This window comes from Centropristis striata, chromosome 16, assembly GCF_030273125.1.
Source record: "Centropristis striata isolate RG_2023a ecotype Rhode Island chromosome 16, C.striata_1.0, whole genome shotgun sequence".
Classification (NCBI taxonomy): domain Eukaryota; kingdom Metazoa; phylum Chordata; class Actinopteri; order Perciformes; family Serranidae; genus Centropristis; species Centropristis striata.
The window spans coordinates 25,191,671-25,207,375 of record NC_081532.1 but is presented as its reverse complement, the minus strand read 5'-3'; the positions used below and the strand labels follow the sequence as shown (position 1 = coordinate 25,207,375).

Genomic DNA, 15,705 nt, shown 5'->3' with positions numbered 1-15,705 from the left:
GCTACCTTTGATTGACAGGTCACTAACAAGGTGAGCCGTCATCAGGAGAGAAGCAGAACAATGCGTAGACACGGCACTTTGTTCATTAAAACAGTCGTGAATTTGTTTGTCGTTGTCCATGTTTTCGTCCGGTTTGGTCTCACAATTTTGACCCTTTCACTGTATTTTCACTTAATGACAGTTTTAAAAAAAATGTTTTGTTCATTAAAATGTCTTGTTCAGCGTTTGGTAGGACTAACAGACACTCCAAGGAGTCGCTGCTCATTTCACTCATTACTTAGGCACTTCATAGCCCCAGATAATTTACTCATTCCTTATCATTATAGTATCTTATATTATTATCACTATAAAAATGACAGAATATCTTATATGTTCTTTTTTTCTCCAATATGTAGCAACAAATCAAATTCCACTTTGACTCATACTGTGGCATGCATCGTCTTTAATGATCTGTGACATTATATACAGGTTGGAATAAACAAACATTTCCTTACCATATCGACCTCAGAGATGCTGTCCAAGCTCTCCACCTGAACATCCACTCCAACAGGAATTGCAGGCCCTGCCAAACAACAATACATCATGAGCAAATCAATGTGAAAGTACACTGTCATTTGTTCTCAGCTGCTTAATGAGATAACTTTCTAGATTTTACCAGTTGGTGTCCCTTCTCCACACCTGTTTCCTTTAATGTGCTGCAAATGATACCAACAGTTACCACTGCACTGCTAAAAAGGTGTGTCTAAAAACCAGATAAAAACACTAAATCTGAGGGAAATGATCTTGCTGCATGGACAGATAATTTCACTTGACAACATTTCTTAAATGAAGATTATTAAATCAAGAAATAAGCATGTTGAACACTTAAAATAAGAAAAGCTTAAAACCAGATAAATTATGTAACATTTCTAAATCTATAGTTTTTTTAATTTTGGTAAGAAACAAATAATTTGCAGTGCACTCTGCTCGGGCCAGTTCATCGCTTTAATTTATCTTGTTTTTAGAGTTAATTTCTTATTTTAAGCATACAACATGCTTATTTCTAGATTTAACAATCTTAATTTAACAAATCTTATCAAGTGAAATTATCTGTCCATGCAGCAAGATAATATCACTCAGACTTAGTGTTAGTCTTAATCTTAGTGTTTATCTTGTTTTGGTAACACTTTACAATAACCATCTAAGTGATGTTTATAGATGGTTTATAAACCAATTATTAACCATTTACAAAGTGCTATACATATTTAATATTTAAATGTTTTCAAACAATTTCTTAAAAGAGTATGAATCATTTTTGAAATAATTTACAAATTTAACATTGGTGTTAAAAATGTTATAATGAGTGCAAAACTATTAATAAACTAATAATTATAATGTAATTGTTTGTTAATGGTAAAGTAACAACTTACATTAATATACCATATATTTTGCATTTATAAATTTACCATTCTAAATGGCCTATATACGGTTTATAAATGATGATTAAACTTTACTAAACTATCCGTTTACCATTTATAAATGGTCTATTTACCATCTATTAATGATGGTTATTGTAAAGTGTTACCCTTGTTTTTAGACACATCTTTTTTTGCAGTGTGTATCTGTGAGACACCAATACCAACTTTATTTAGTTCCATGCAAACTCATGGTGACATTTGACCCATTTTCTGTGTGATTTAACTTGTGTGGAATCCAGGAATTGGCAGCTGTCTCACTTAAGCAGTGTATGGACGAGGGATCACAACACATGACGCAAATCAACAGGAAGTGGAACCAGTGACCCAAAAACACATCTCAGTTCTGTTTATAGGTTATTTTAATGGAAAGGAGAAGAAGAAGAACACCTGTTGCAAAGATTTATTATTGAAACCAACAGCTTTGTTAAAGAAATGTTTGTGTCAGTGCTACTGGGATGTTTTTTGTTACTTCCCGACAAGTTAAATTAACCACCTCATGCCTTTACAGCAGTAGTTCTCAACCTTTTTGAGTCGCGACCCCCAATTTAACATGCATGTTGTCAGCGACCCCCGCTAACTGAACAGAATCTCACAGTTCAGATCAGACAAACTCAGTTTATACGACGAATTTTGGACAAATAATGAAGCAGACAGCAACTTAAACATCTCTCTGTCTGTGCATTTATATGTTTTTTTATATTTTATTGTTACTTTTAATCTAAGTCCTTTGCTATCAGTTTAAATGTCCATTCTGACCTCCTGAGTGTGTGACAAAATGACCAGAAAAGACACAAAATGACCAAAAGAGACACAAAATCACCAAAAAAAGACACAAAATCACCAAAAAAGACACAAAATCACCAAAAGAGACACAAAATGACCATAAAAGAATCAAATTGACCAAAAATCACATAAAATTAAGCAAAAAAGGACTCAAATTGACCACAAAATGACAAAAAATGACAACAAAAAGACACAAAATGACCAAAAAAGACACAAAATGGCCCAAAAAACACACAAATTACCAGAAAAGACACAAAATTACCAAAAAAGACACAAAATCACCAAAAAAAGACACAAAATCACCCAAAAAAAAACAAAATGACAAAAAAAACAGAAAATGACCTAAAAGACTAAAACACAGGAACACTTAAACACAGTGGAGACAGAGCTGACTTCCAAAATGATTTGGCGACCCCCAGAAATCATCTCGCGACCCCCAGTTGGGGTCGGGACCCCAAGGTTGAGAATAGCTGCTTTACAGTACATGAAGTGTACCTATAGGAGGTGCTAGAGTTCTACTTACTGTAACTGGATTCTTGTAAATGTTTCATCTCTTTACTATCTCTGCCATGACCTTTGACCACTACATAAGGATAACAGCATTACATGTGACCCTCGCACATATCACCATCAGCATGCACACACTGCCTACATTGAGCCAAAGTGCACAGAAGATTTAAACCACTTTGCATCACTTATGTATACAGTATACGATCCAGAGAGATTAGCAGGAATGCTAAATGCTAGATTACAGTCATCAAAGCTCTTCAGATGAGGGGCTGTGCAGGGATCTCTGTTTGGGATTATTCTTCACTTACTGGGACAATGCCATCGTGTGTTGCACTTCTTGTCACATTAGACAGAAATGGTCTCCTGCTCTAGCACTGACCTGATCAACCAGTGTTAAAATGATTTAATGGAGGGGTCAGAGGCTCTGGAATTTCTCACAAAGATACAAAGCATACAAAAAATGTATGTATTCCTGTTCTACTGAAGAAACAGAAACATATCTCCATGCTCACCCTTTTTAACTGGTTCACTGAAACCAGATAAATGAGTAATGTTCATCTCAAGGTAAACTGGCAGGGAAAAAGAGTTTGAAACCACTTCAAATGATAGAGAACAGTGCAGCCAGGGTCCTCACTATAATGAAAAGGAGAGATCACATCACCCCAATCTAAAAATCCCAGCACTGGCTCACAATTAGCTACAGAATTGGTTTTAAAGCACTTCTGCTTGTTTTTAAGTCTTTGAAAGGGGTGGGGCCAAACTACTTACATGGCATGTTTAAACAGTATTCCCAAACCAGGTCCCTTAGATCAGTGATTCCCAACAGGGGGGGCCCGACCCCCCCAAGGGGGGCGCCAAAGTGAAGGGGGGTCGTGAAGCCCTCTTGATTTTAAGGGATGTAATAAATCTAATGTGTTAAATATATATGAGTCTGCATTTAATTCATTAGTGGGACAAAAACAACTAAATAAGGGCTACATTAAATGTTTATTCATTTATTTAAATAGAAAAATCACTATAGAAAAGTTTAAAAAAATAAAGGCTATATTGGGAAAATAAGGACATGTGTATCCCTCCTGCAGTATACACAGGTAACCTCACCTAGCTGTAACCTCACCTAGCGGTAACCTATATAGTGGTAACCTCACCTAGCGGTAACCTATATAGTGGGTAACCTCACTTAGCGGTAACCTCACCTAGAGGTAATCTCACCTAGTGGTAACCTCACCTAGCGGTAACCTCACCTAGCGGTAACCTCACCTAGTGGTAACCTCATCTAGTGGTAACCTCACCTAGCGGTAACCTCACCTAGCGGGTAACCTCACCTAGCAGTAACCTCACCTAGTGGTAACCTCACCTAGCGGTAACCTCACCTAGTGGTAACCTCACCTAGCGGTAACCTCACCTAGCGGGTAACCTCACCTAGCAGTAACTTCACCTAGTGGTAACCTCACCTAGCGGTAACCTCACCCAGCGGGTAACCTCACCTAGCAGTAACCTCACCTAGTGGTAACCTCGCCTAACAACAGAAACACAGAGCTAATGGAAAAATGGCAAAGCGTCAGACAAAAATGCTGAATATCTCAAAAAGAAAAAGAGAGGGTAACATGAAAGTCACATTGAGCAATGGACAATGAGGGGGTCACCAAAGTTTACAATGGTTTCCTCAAGAAAAGGTTGGGAACCACTGCCTTAGATCACAAAATAAACAACTACCACTGAATCCGACTGTCCAGCTTCCAGAGACAAACATCAAAAACACCCCAACTATCGCCATTTTAGAAACAAAGGTTAAAATCAAACTCTTTTTGGATGCTTTCAGCAGTTAATGCACACTGTTTTAATGTTTTTATGTTTTATGTCTTTTTTTTATTCTCTCATTTACTTTTAAACTGCCTCTTTTCTGTTGGTGTTGGTGTAACCTCACCTAGCGGTAACCTCACCTAGCGGTAACCTCACCTAGAGGTAACCTCACCTAGCAGTCACCTCACCTAGCGGGTAACCTCACCTAGCGGTAACCTCACCTAGCAGTAACCTCACCTAGCGGTAACCTCACCTAGCAGTAACCTCACCTAGCGGGTAACCTCACCTAGCGGTAACCTCACCTAGCAGTAACCTCACCTAGCGGTAACCTCACCTAGTGGTAACCTCACCTAGCGGTAACCTCACCTAGCGGGTAACCTCACCTAGCAGTAACCTCACCTAGTGGTAACCTCACCTAGCGGTAACCTCACCTAGCGGGTAACCTCACCTAGCAGTAACCTCACCTAGTGGTAACCTCACCTAGCGGTAACCTCACCTAGTGGTAACCTCACCTAGCGGTAACCTCACCTAGCGGGTAACCTCACCTAGCAGTAACTTCACCTAGTGGTAACCTCACCTAGCGGTAACCTCACCCAGCGGGTAACCTCACCTAGCAGTAACCTCACCTAGTGGTAACCTCGCCTAACAACAGAAACACAGAGCTAATGGAAAAATGGCAAAGCGTCAGACAAAAATGCTGAATATCTCAAAAAGAAAAAGAGAGGGTAACATGAAAGTCACATTGAGCAATGGACAATGAGGGGGTCACCAAAGTTTACAATGGTTTCCTCAAGAAAAGGTTGGGAACCACTGCCTTAGATCACAAAATAAACAACTACCACTGAATCCGACTGTCCAGCTTCCAGAGACAAACATCAAAAACACCCCAACTATCGCCATTTTAGAAACAAAGGTTAAAATCAAACTCTTTTTGGATGCTTTCAGCAGTTAATGCACATTGTTTTAATGTTTTTATGTTTTATGTCTTTTTTTTATTCTCTCATTTACTTTTAAACTGCCTCTTTTCTGTTGGTGTTCCATGTATATATATATTTTACTTTTTAAGTTTATTACTGCTAAAATTATGTATGGTTCCATATTTTTATTTTTTCATTGTTTTTGTGTGAAGCACATAGAATTGCTACGTGTATGAAATGCGCTATGCAAATAAATATGCCTAATATGCCTTGGAACTCAAAGTATAAAGTAGCATTTTGAAATCCACAGCTTTTTGGCTGTATCCATACTTGCAGACTTCACTGCAGTTTCAGACTCCTCGACATAGCTGGTGCATTCCCAGGAACAAAAGTCTGTGTGTGCTGAGGACTGTACAAAATGATAATTAACTTTCTTTCTGTGGACTTGAAGAGAGTCCACTTGGGCTGCAGACTTCATCAGACATGAATAGCCTCCCAACAATATGGATGTAACGATGTATAAGAGATGATAATCATAAATCCCTGGCAGATGTCTCTCAGGTTTTAGGTCTTTAGTGTCACATGGAGGGCACAGTGCCTATGGAATGGCACAGCAGCTTGGTGGTTTCCATATGGATATAGGGAGATGAAAGGTTATGGTCCAATTATTCAGGAATCACATTGCTCAGCCTCCCTGGGAAGGATTAGCCAGGATACTGTAAAGGAGACCCAAAGGACTGATTGTCAAACCTCAGAGGAGCAATGCTAATTCCATCCTGATTGTATTACAATGGACCAGCTCATTACACGAGAAGGATTGACTGGGCTACTGTGAAAGCAGTGTCTGTAGTTTTGGCTCAAAGTCAGTCATGCTCTCAGTGTTGAAATCATTAAGGATTTTCACAATTCTGTTCATGATCTGCATTGGGGGGGATGTCTGCATTCTGCTGCTTGCAGATGTTGTGTGGGTGAAATGAAGCAGTGGTGGACTCAGACTGTTTGAAGGGTAGGGGCGAAAAAAGAAAAAGGACACATTCTGCACAACATGGAGCCCCACCAGCAGCAAAAAGCTATGATGCATCATGTATGATGAAATAGTCCTCATTCTTGATTACGATTAGCATTAAGTTAAAAGGAGATCCAGATTAAAGTAATTAATTATACAGTATTGACAATTAAAACCAACAAACCAACCATGAAGCGGGGTTTTTGATTGATTGATTGATTGATTGACTGTCTTTATTTCGAACATGCAAGCAATAAAAAAAACAAGTTTAAATATTAATAGATGAATAAATAAAAAACAAAACAAAAAAGCAAAAAAAAATTGAAAAAAAACAGACACTTTCTGCAAGCTTGAAAGGGGGTAGGGGTCCAGGGGCATGCCTCCCCAGGATAAAATTTGGACATTTTTAAGTAAAATGCATCAATCTTATGCCTCACATTCATCATAACGATGCCGAAAGTAAACCAATGCCTCTTTCGCGTTCGTCGGCTACCAAAGAATGGAACGTCTGCACCTCATTAGCTAACAACAACATGTTTTTTCGGTTTGCCATAGTCTTGCTCAAGAGGGCACATCATCATAATTTATTGTATGAAGGGGCACCCTAGAGGGCACTCAATACGTTTTAATATGTGTAAACGGCAGCCAATAAGGCACTTCCTGTCATTTTCACCATCTAGAGGCACCTTAACAACAGCTTTTCAACCATGGAGAAACCAGACGGGTAGAAGGGCACTAGAAGGGCACTCATTAAGGCACGTTATTGAATTTTCTTGTTCTAGAGGGCACATCATCATAATTTATTGTATGAAGAGGCACCCTAGAGGGCACCCAATCATTTTTTGCATATGTAAAGAGCAGCCAATAAGGCACTTCCTCTTGTTTTCACCACTCTTGAGGGCATTTTAGCTTTTTTCAACCATGGAGGCAGTGGCGGACTCGGGGTGGCAGGAGGGGCGACTGCCACTGCCTCCATGGTTGGAAAATTGCGCTAAAATGCCCTTAAGAGTGGTGAAAACAAGAAAAAGTGCCTTATTGGTTGCTCCATGAAATGAAGCATTAGATGGACAGGTATTGGATCAGTGTCAGCAGTAAGGCCAGCATTGATTATTATAGAGCAGCTGCTCCGTCACAGTGAAAGGGAAGGCTGAGCTGGTTCAGGCATCACATCATGGTTTTTTTTTTTTACAGGTACATCTGAAAGGTAGGACACCCCGGCTCAGGCCCAGAACACACTCGAGGGATTAGATATCTCAACCGATTTGGGAATACTTTGGGATTCCCCAGGAGGATCTGGAAAAATGTTGCTGGATAACAACAGTAATAATAAGGACAATATATTATTATCATTTGTTAATTAAGGACAAAGCGGTGTTTAACAGCTTATGTAAAGACAACAGTTCCCTCATTCCCTCAAGGTTTTTTGTAGTGGATCCTGCATTATCCTGTACATTATGAGCTGCCAACATACTGTTACGAACATTCATAAACATTTGACATGTTTAAATAAAAGGGTCAGAAATTTAAATTAATTTCCATGGAAACAGCAGAGGTCTTAAATTCTGTTCCATAGCAAACGTTCCCCCCTCAGGGTCCAGAATCCACACACACACACACACACACACACACACACACACACACACACACAAGCATCCAAAGGAAAGCTATGATGCATGTTATGTTTTCTAAAAGCAGAAGCAGCATCTGTCACACATATCTAAATTTTTTTCATAAATATATTTATTGGCATTCTTTATGCACATAAACATATTTATAAATATTGAAATATACCCCCATCACCCCCCCCCCCCCCCCCCCCAAATAATGCATACAAAGTTACCCATAGATAAAGTAAAAAAACAACAGCCACGAGATAAAATGTACAGTATACAAAATAGTACAGTAAATAACCTAGACTAAAATATGGATAATAAATAATAAAAAACAAACTAAGTTGAAAAAAATCATTTTATGCCCACAGTGAGAGCTGTGTAATGTTAATAATTCAAATCGATATAATCTCATTAATCAAAGTGAGATGCTGAAATATAACCAACTGGGGCCTTCCCCTATCCAGAGGATAACCTGCCAATGTTATTATCATACAGGGTGTGAATAAAGTTTCGTATGTCACACATCATATCCTGAATATGGTTTAAATATGAAGTAATTTACTCATTAAAAAACTAGCTGAACTCATATACTGCCAGTAGTAGATGACTGCATTAATGACAGTGTAGTATATTTTATGTTACAAGTGGTATATGTTATGTTACTTTTAATATAAGTGTTCTGCTTTACTAAAGGGCCCCAGTATGACCTTTTGTTCAGGACAGAACTGTAAAAACTGGTTTAAACCAGAATAATGAACTGTAGGATGTGGGATTTGTAGAGGCGTAGAGGCCAGTAGAGGCGTTTGCAATTTGAATATAAACAAGTATAGGTTATATCCTTTAAAGGTCAAAAAGTAGACTTAGCAGCGTGCTCGTTCCCGGGAAAACGTGCCCATGTGTTGGGTGTGGGACGTTACAAACAGAATTGTACAATACAGACAGACAGAAAAGCCAGAGAGAACACAGGCTTCATTGGACTCGGGGCCACCTTTTTTCAGCAGCCTTGAAATTGACAAAGTTCTCCTCCGCTGTATAGGGAGTGGACTAATTATTTATGCAAAGATGCACAGAACAACTTGTACATTTTACTGGTATTCAGTGTACAATAAATAATAACTGAATGTTAATTTACTGGTATTCAATGTAATTAGTATAAAAGCAGCATCAATCTGTTAAATTAGCAGTAAAGGACGGTATAATCTACAACTGTAATTTTTTATTTTTTTTTAATTACTACAGTTTTAGGATGTAAAATGTACAAGTTGTTCTGTAAAGATGTTAACATATGTACTGTATTTTTTACGGAAATATTCTGGTAACCATAGCTGCCAGTTTTTTTCTGTAAAAACAATGGGACATTTTTACACTGTGATGTTTGATAATAAAGAAAACTAAAAAAATCTTCGACTTGATCTTTAATCCACTTTCTCACTCAGAGAGATTTTAAATTTACACTACAACACTGTTGCAACAACTCATTTAATTAACCTTGCATTACCATGATATTTTTATGATTATGAATATTTAAGACCACATTACCCACCCATATACACATGTCTGTATATCCTGAAAGCCTCTCTTTGGAGTAGCTTCCTCTCAAAGTTACCCCCCATGCAGGTTGCCATGGCTTTTTTCTATATCTGAGTAATAGAGGTAGGACTGTGAGAATCACTGAGGCTGCACACTGGTGGAGGCATTAGCCAAACCCTTTGTGCTTATGTTTGTTCTGTGTTGTAAACAAAAAAAAAAAGATATAGAAAATGAGGACTTCAAAGGGCTGTTTATTTGCACACCAGTTGTCCTCTACTTGGACATAACTGAAAGGAAATCATAACTAGGGACAGTGTATTCTGTGGATTATGCAGAGTAAACAGGGACACAGTTCCTGGAAAAAGACATGCTGTTGTTAAGGTTCCCAAATGTCATTTTGTAATACTGTGAGCAACACAAAATAAATTCAATTCAGCTCCGTTGTACTGTTGTGGTAGGAAGACATCTCAGTAACTAACCTGTCAAAATCATGAAAAAAAAAGGGAACCAAAGCTACCTGCATAAAGAATGGAGAAATACCACAGGTATTCTAGCCTGAAACTGTATTTTAACATAACATAATTAAGAATATTGCCATTGCGCTGTATGAGTCTTCACAAACTGCCTAAATGGCTGAAAAACAGCAGTGAGGAATGACCTCCAATGCAACATGTTTAAACCCCCCCCCCCCCCCCCCCCCACACACACACACATACTGGTTTTCATAAATCATGGGGACTCCAGTTAATCATCACTTGTGGGGACCAGCCTTTTTAGAGGTTGTAGAGAGCTGAAAATAATTGAGTAAACTTGCCATAGCTAAGTTAGCCTACACCTTCAAACCTCTGAAATGATGAAGTATATTGAGTTCAAAGGATGTTGAACTTTAGATGTTCATATATTACAAAGCATTCTAGACCATTATACTAAATGTATTGATCTCATTGTTTGAAAATATGTTCGTTTGCAGCCTTATTTACAGGGACAGTTTGTGTCAAAACTAGTTTTCATGAATTTTCTTCAGCTGTGATTTGTTCAATGTGAAATACACACACACACACACACACACACACACACACACACACAAACTGGCTTTCATAGATCATGGGGACTAATCATCACTTGTGGGGACCACCCTTTCTAGAGGTTGTACAGAGCTGAAAAAATTGAGTAAACTTGCCATAACTCAGTGAGCCTATACACGCCTTCAAACCTCTGAACTGATGAAGTGATGTTTTAATCAGGCTTTATGGGGACATCCGGAAAAACCAGTAAACATGCTTTCAGGGTACATCATTTACATTAATTAACATATTTCACACAGATTATTTGGTGACTAATGGGGACCTACTTTAACATAAAACAATGAAAATAAGATACTTTTCTAAGAAGCCAATTATAATTATGGCATTTGCAAAAATAGTCAATAACATTAAGGACAAAAATAATATTGAGTGGAGACAGTTCAAATGATGTTGAACTTTAGATGTTCATATATTACAAAGCATTCTAGACCATTATACTAAATGCATTGATATCATTGTTTGAAAATATTTTCGTTTGCAGCCTTATTTACAGGGACAGTTTGTGTCAAAACTAGTTTTCATGAACTTTCTTCAGCTGTGATTTGTTCAATGTGAAATACACACACACACACACACACACACACACACTGGTTTTCATGGATCATGGGGACTCCAGTTTGTTCAATGTGAAATATACTTGTGCAACACACACACACACACACACACACACACACACACACACACACACACACACACATACACACACTTTTATGGGGCTAAACAATCGACTTCAAGTTGCGCTTGAAGGTATTTCACAGAGTAATCTGTTATAGACAGAATCATTGGGCTGACATGTTGGAATAACAGGCAAATAGTTCCGGGGACAGCCATCAGATATTTCTTGAAATAACTGAAACTTGATTTAATATTTGCACTTACATTTTTTCCAGAAGACAATTACTACTAAGGACAGGCTGTGTTTTAGTGGCTACATACAGTTTTGTATTTTTCCCGAGGCAGGGGAAATTAAGCTGACAGATTTTAAACAGTGTTCTGTGACTCTGGCCCAAAGCAGTGTTTCAGTGTTATTACCTCTGCCGAGGAGGTGATGTTTGCTCTGTGATTTATTTGTCTGTTTTTCTGTTATCCTGCCGACAAACAGACAAACCACCGGCCCAGTTTTCATGAAAGTTGGTGAAAGGTGTAGCATGGACCAAGGAAGAAGCCATTACATTCTGAATCACAGGGTGGATACACAACATCATTCTCACTTCCACTAACACTACAAGACACAGGGTTGCATTGGGTAAGGTTCTCACAGAACTTTACCTGAATTAATGATTAGCTCTGTTTGGTTCTGTCTCCCCTAACCTGTGATTTTGAGTTTTTTATTCAGCAATTCCAACAAGGGCAGAATCAAAAGTGTTTTGTTTTATCCCTGTATATATAAAAAATGTGTGCTTGAGACTAATAAATGTGAACAGCCTTGGTTTATTAGACCCAGCACAGTCCTGGCAGCAACAAAACAGCCAAGGCTTACTGAAAGCACCGCTATGTTTTAAACAAAAGTCTTAACGCACCAATCAATAATTTGTTTAGGACATAAAAATTCTGTATGTGAATCATTTAACAGCTTGATTTGTAACTGAAACATTTAGTGTAGTTTTAGTTGATCATAGTGGAGATCACAGGCCTTTTTTCTGCATATTCATAGACATGACTGTTGTAAACAAACCTGAAACAGTGACAGGTCTTTAAATTAATAAATCTAGGTTATTACTGTTCTGCACCAGTCGGTTTCAGCACGTGTAAAACATTACACAGTCTGGTCTTCATGGTGTAACCAGAATACCAATAAGACCTCCAACCTCAACGACAGAACAGGTCATTTGTCATGCCACCCATGATGACACATATGAGCATTTTGCGGCTAACTCCACATAGCGGAGCATTCTAAACATGGCACACACATCATTATACATACATGTACGGTAAGCGGTTGTTAACCCTTAACAGGGCACTCATTGAAATACTTGCAAATTCCAAATTTCAACCCTCGAGAATATTGGAGGATATTACATACAGCCAGAATGTGTAAAAAAAAAAACATACGGACCTGGGGGAGGGGGGTCATATTTTGAGAAAAAAGTTTCCAAGATTAAAGTGGCAAATCTACGAGGAAAAAATTTGCAGATTTATGAGATTTAAAGTGGTGAATCTGCAAGAAAAAAGTAGTTTTTTCACACTTTTTTCTGGTAGATTTGCCACTTTAATCTAGTAAATTTGCAACTTTTTTCTCGAAATATTGATGATATCCACTGAAGTTACCAAATATAGTTTTTCGCCTGATAAAGGGTTAAAAAGGCTGCAGCATCCTTTAATGCAGTGACCAGTCTCACAATACAGGCTGACCATGCTTGTAAGTAGCCACTGTATGCACTGCAAAAAAGGTGTTTAGTCTAAAAACAAGATAAAAACAGTAAATCTGAGGGAAATGATCTTGCTGCATGGACAGATAATTTCACTTGACAAGATTTCTTAAATTAAGATTGTTTAATCTAGAAATAAGCATGTTTAACACTAAAAATAAGAAATTAACTCTTAATAGTTTTATTTATTTTTGACTTTTGGTCATTAGATTATTTCACTCATCCAACATGTATCCATTGCTTTCATACAACTCTTTGCTGTTTTAAAACATTATCATTTGCTTATGTCATGTCAGTCAAAATTAACTATACTTGTGAATGCTGAATAGTCATTCCATATAAAACTAATAGTCCTCGTTTCATTGCTTGAGTCATTACATACAAAAATGTTGAACTAGTTCTCAAAATCTGTCAAGCAAATTTTATACATTTTTTATTTAAACCTTTATTTTTTTACTGAAAATGTCTCCGGAATTGAACACAATTTCTCTCAGGTAATTAATAAAACCTGCCTTGATAATAAACTGAAAATGTTTTTTAACATTATTATGTTTTGAGTCATTTCCTCAAAAGTGTGACTCCTAAAGGCTGTGATGTTGATAGCTTAGTCAACTTCTCTACAATCACTCAGAGCTGAATCCATAAACCATAAACACTTTACAACATATCTGAACCAGCAGGACATATATAATATAATATATAATACTGTGACTCTGTACTGTCACAGCTCTACCCAAAGGGACGTCATGTTTGTTGTAAATAAGGCTGTTTTTTTTCCTTTTGCACAATGCTGTAATCAAATTAGGATTGAAAAGAGCATATGGAGTAAATAAATTAAACATACATATTCAGTGTGTTGTACTCAGTTACCTCACTAAATACAGTAATGTGTAACTTTACTGAAGTTTTCAAATGGCTGTGTAAGTAGTATATAGTCTGTCTGGAGCATTTTCAGGTAGCGTAACTAAGATCTGACTGTTTTGCATTGGAAACATTTCCAGAGTAAAGTGTCATAATGAAAACATGACAGAGACATTTGACTATCTGGTTCATAAACATGGTGTCAGGACTTTTCATCTTGATGTCACTGACACTTTCATTGACATGAATACTTGCTGTAGAGCAGTAGTTCTCAACCTTTTTGAGTCGTGACCCCCAATTTATCATGCATGTTGTCCGCGACCCCCGCTCAAAATTACCCAAAAAATGACTCAAATTGACCACAAAAGGACACAAAATTATCAAAAAATTACATAAAATTAAGCAAAAAGCATAAAATTAAGCAAAAAACGACTCAAATTGACCACAAAATGACAAAAAAAGTACCACAAAATGACAAAAAATTACCACACAAAGACACAAATTGACCAAAAAGACACAAAATGACCAAAAAAAGGAAACAAAATGACCTAAAAAGACACAAAATGACCAAAAAATGATCTAAACAAGACACAAAATGACCAAAAAAGACACAAAATGACCAAAAAAGACACAAAATGACCAAAAAATACACAAAATGACCAAAAAACACAAAATGACCCAAAAAAAGACATTAAATGACCAAAAAGACTAAAACACACATGAACACTTTAACACAGTGGAGACAGAGCTGACTTCCAAAATGATTTGGTGACCCCCAGAAATCATCTCGCCAACCTTGGGGTCGGGACCCCAAATGCACCAAAGCGACTGAGAAAACAAAAATATGTTGCACCCAAATTGAATATTGAATATCTCAATTTCCCTTTAGATACAGAATTTTAAACTACTTCCACCAACATCAGATGCACTTTACAGTCATTTTTAGGCCACTTTTTTTTTTTTTGCATTTGTGCCTCTGTTCTCCAGTTGGGATAAAGAGTCATTTGCAGGGTAACAGCTGCCTGATGGCGTAACAGATTGGTGCCTGTGCTAATCTAAGCTGTAAGCAGGAGGAACCGCTGCCAGCTTAATCTGCTCATGCTGGAGTGAGGCCTGCCATGCAGCGAGCCACAGGAAGGCTAGGCTAGCAATACAGGCAAACTGAATGAGACTGGCTGGGGCTAGCGGCTAACGCTATACTCCAGTTACCTCAAATTAAGCCGATATCTCCAGATGGTCTGTGGGTGCTACTGACCCATCCATCAGTGAGCACGGTTTAAAGCTTTGGCTACAAAAGAAGGAAGGGAACACTGTGTTGAATATTGTGACGTGCTTGTGTCCCCTCACACAGGGATAGCATGTCACTTTGCTGATCCAGGATAAAGCAAATGCTATATTTATGCTGTCTGATTGAGAATTTTATTTCAAACATGTAAAAGAACAACAACAAAAACACAAAAAAATATGATAAAAGAAAAGCAAAAAGAAAAGAAATATACGAGAGAGAAAAAAGAAAAAGAAAAGAAAAGGAGAACAGGTCAAACCTGTACATGGAACAACTCAGTTGTTCATTTCTCTTAACTGATTAAATTAAATCATACATGTTCAAAAAGGAGAAGGAAGAAGTGGACACTTATAAATTCCTACCCCTTCTCCTCTGATTATTACATTATTATTAATACTATTACTGATATTATTATAATTTATAGACTATCTTTATATATATCTTTTGTATTTAAATATCTTTACAAATACATAATTTCCCATTCCT

General features: G+C 37.5%; 1 protein-coding gene across 1 annotated transcript in view; it reads right to left on the bottom strand.

Moving 5' to 3' along the window:
* Nucleotides 1-15,705, bottom strand: part of gabrr2a (gamma-aminobutyric acid type A receptor subunit rho2a) — a 62,921-nt gene that overhangs the window by 23,986 nt on the left and 23,230 nt on the right. The window contains exon 3 of the mRNA XM_059352918.1: nt 495-562. Coding sequence (XP_059208901.1) covers nt 495-562 — 68 coding nt within the window. The remainder of the gene's footprint in view (nt 1-494; nt 563-15,705) is intronic.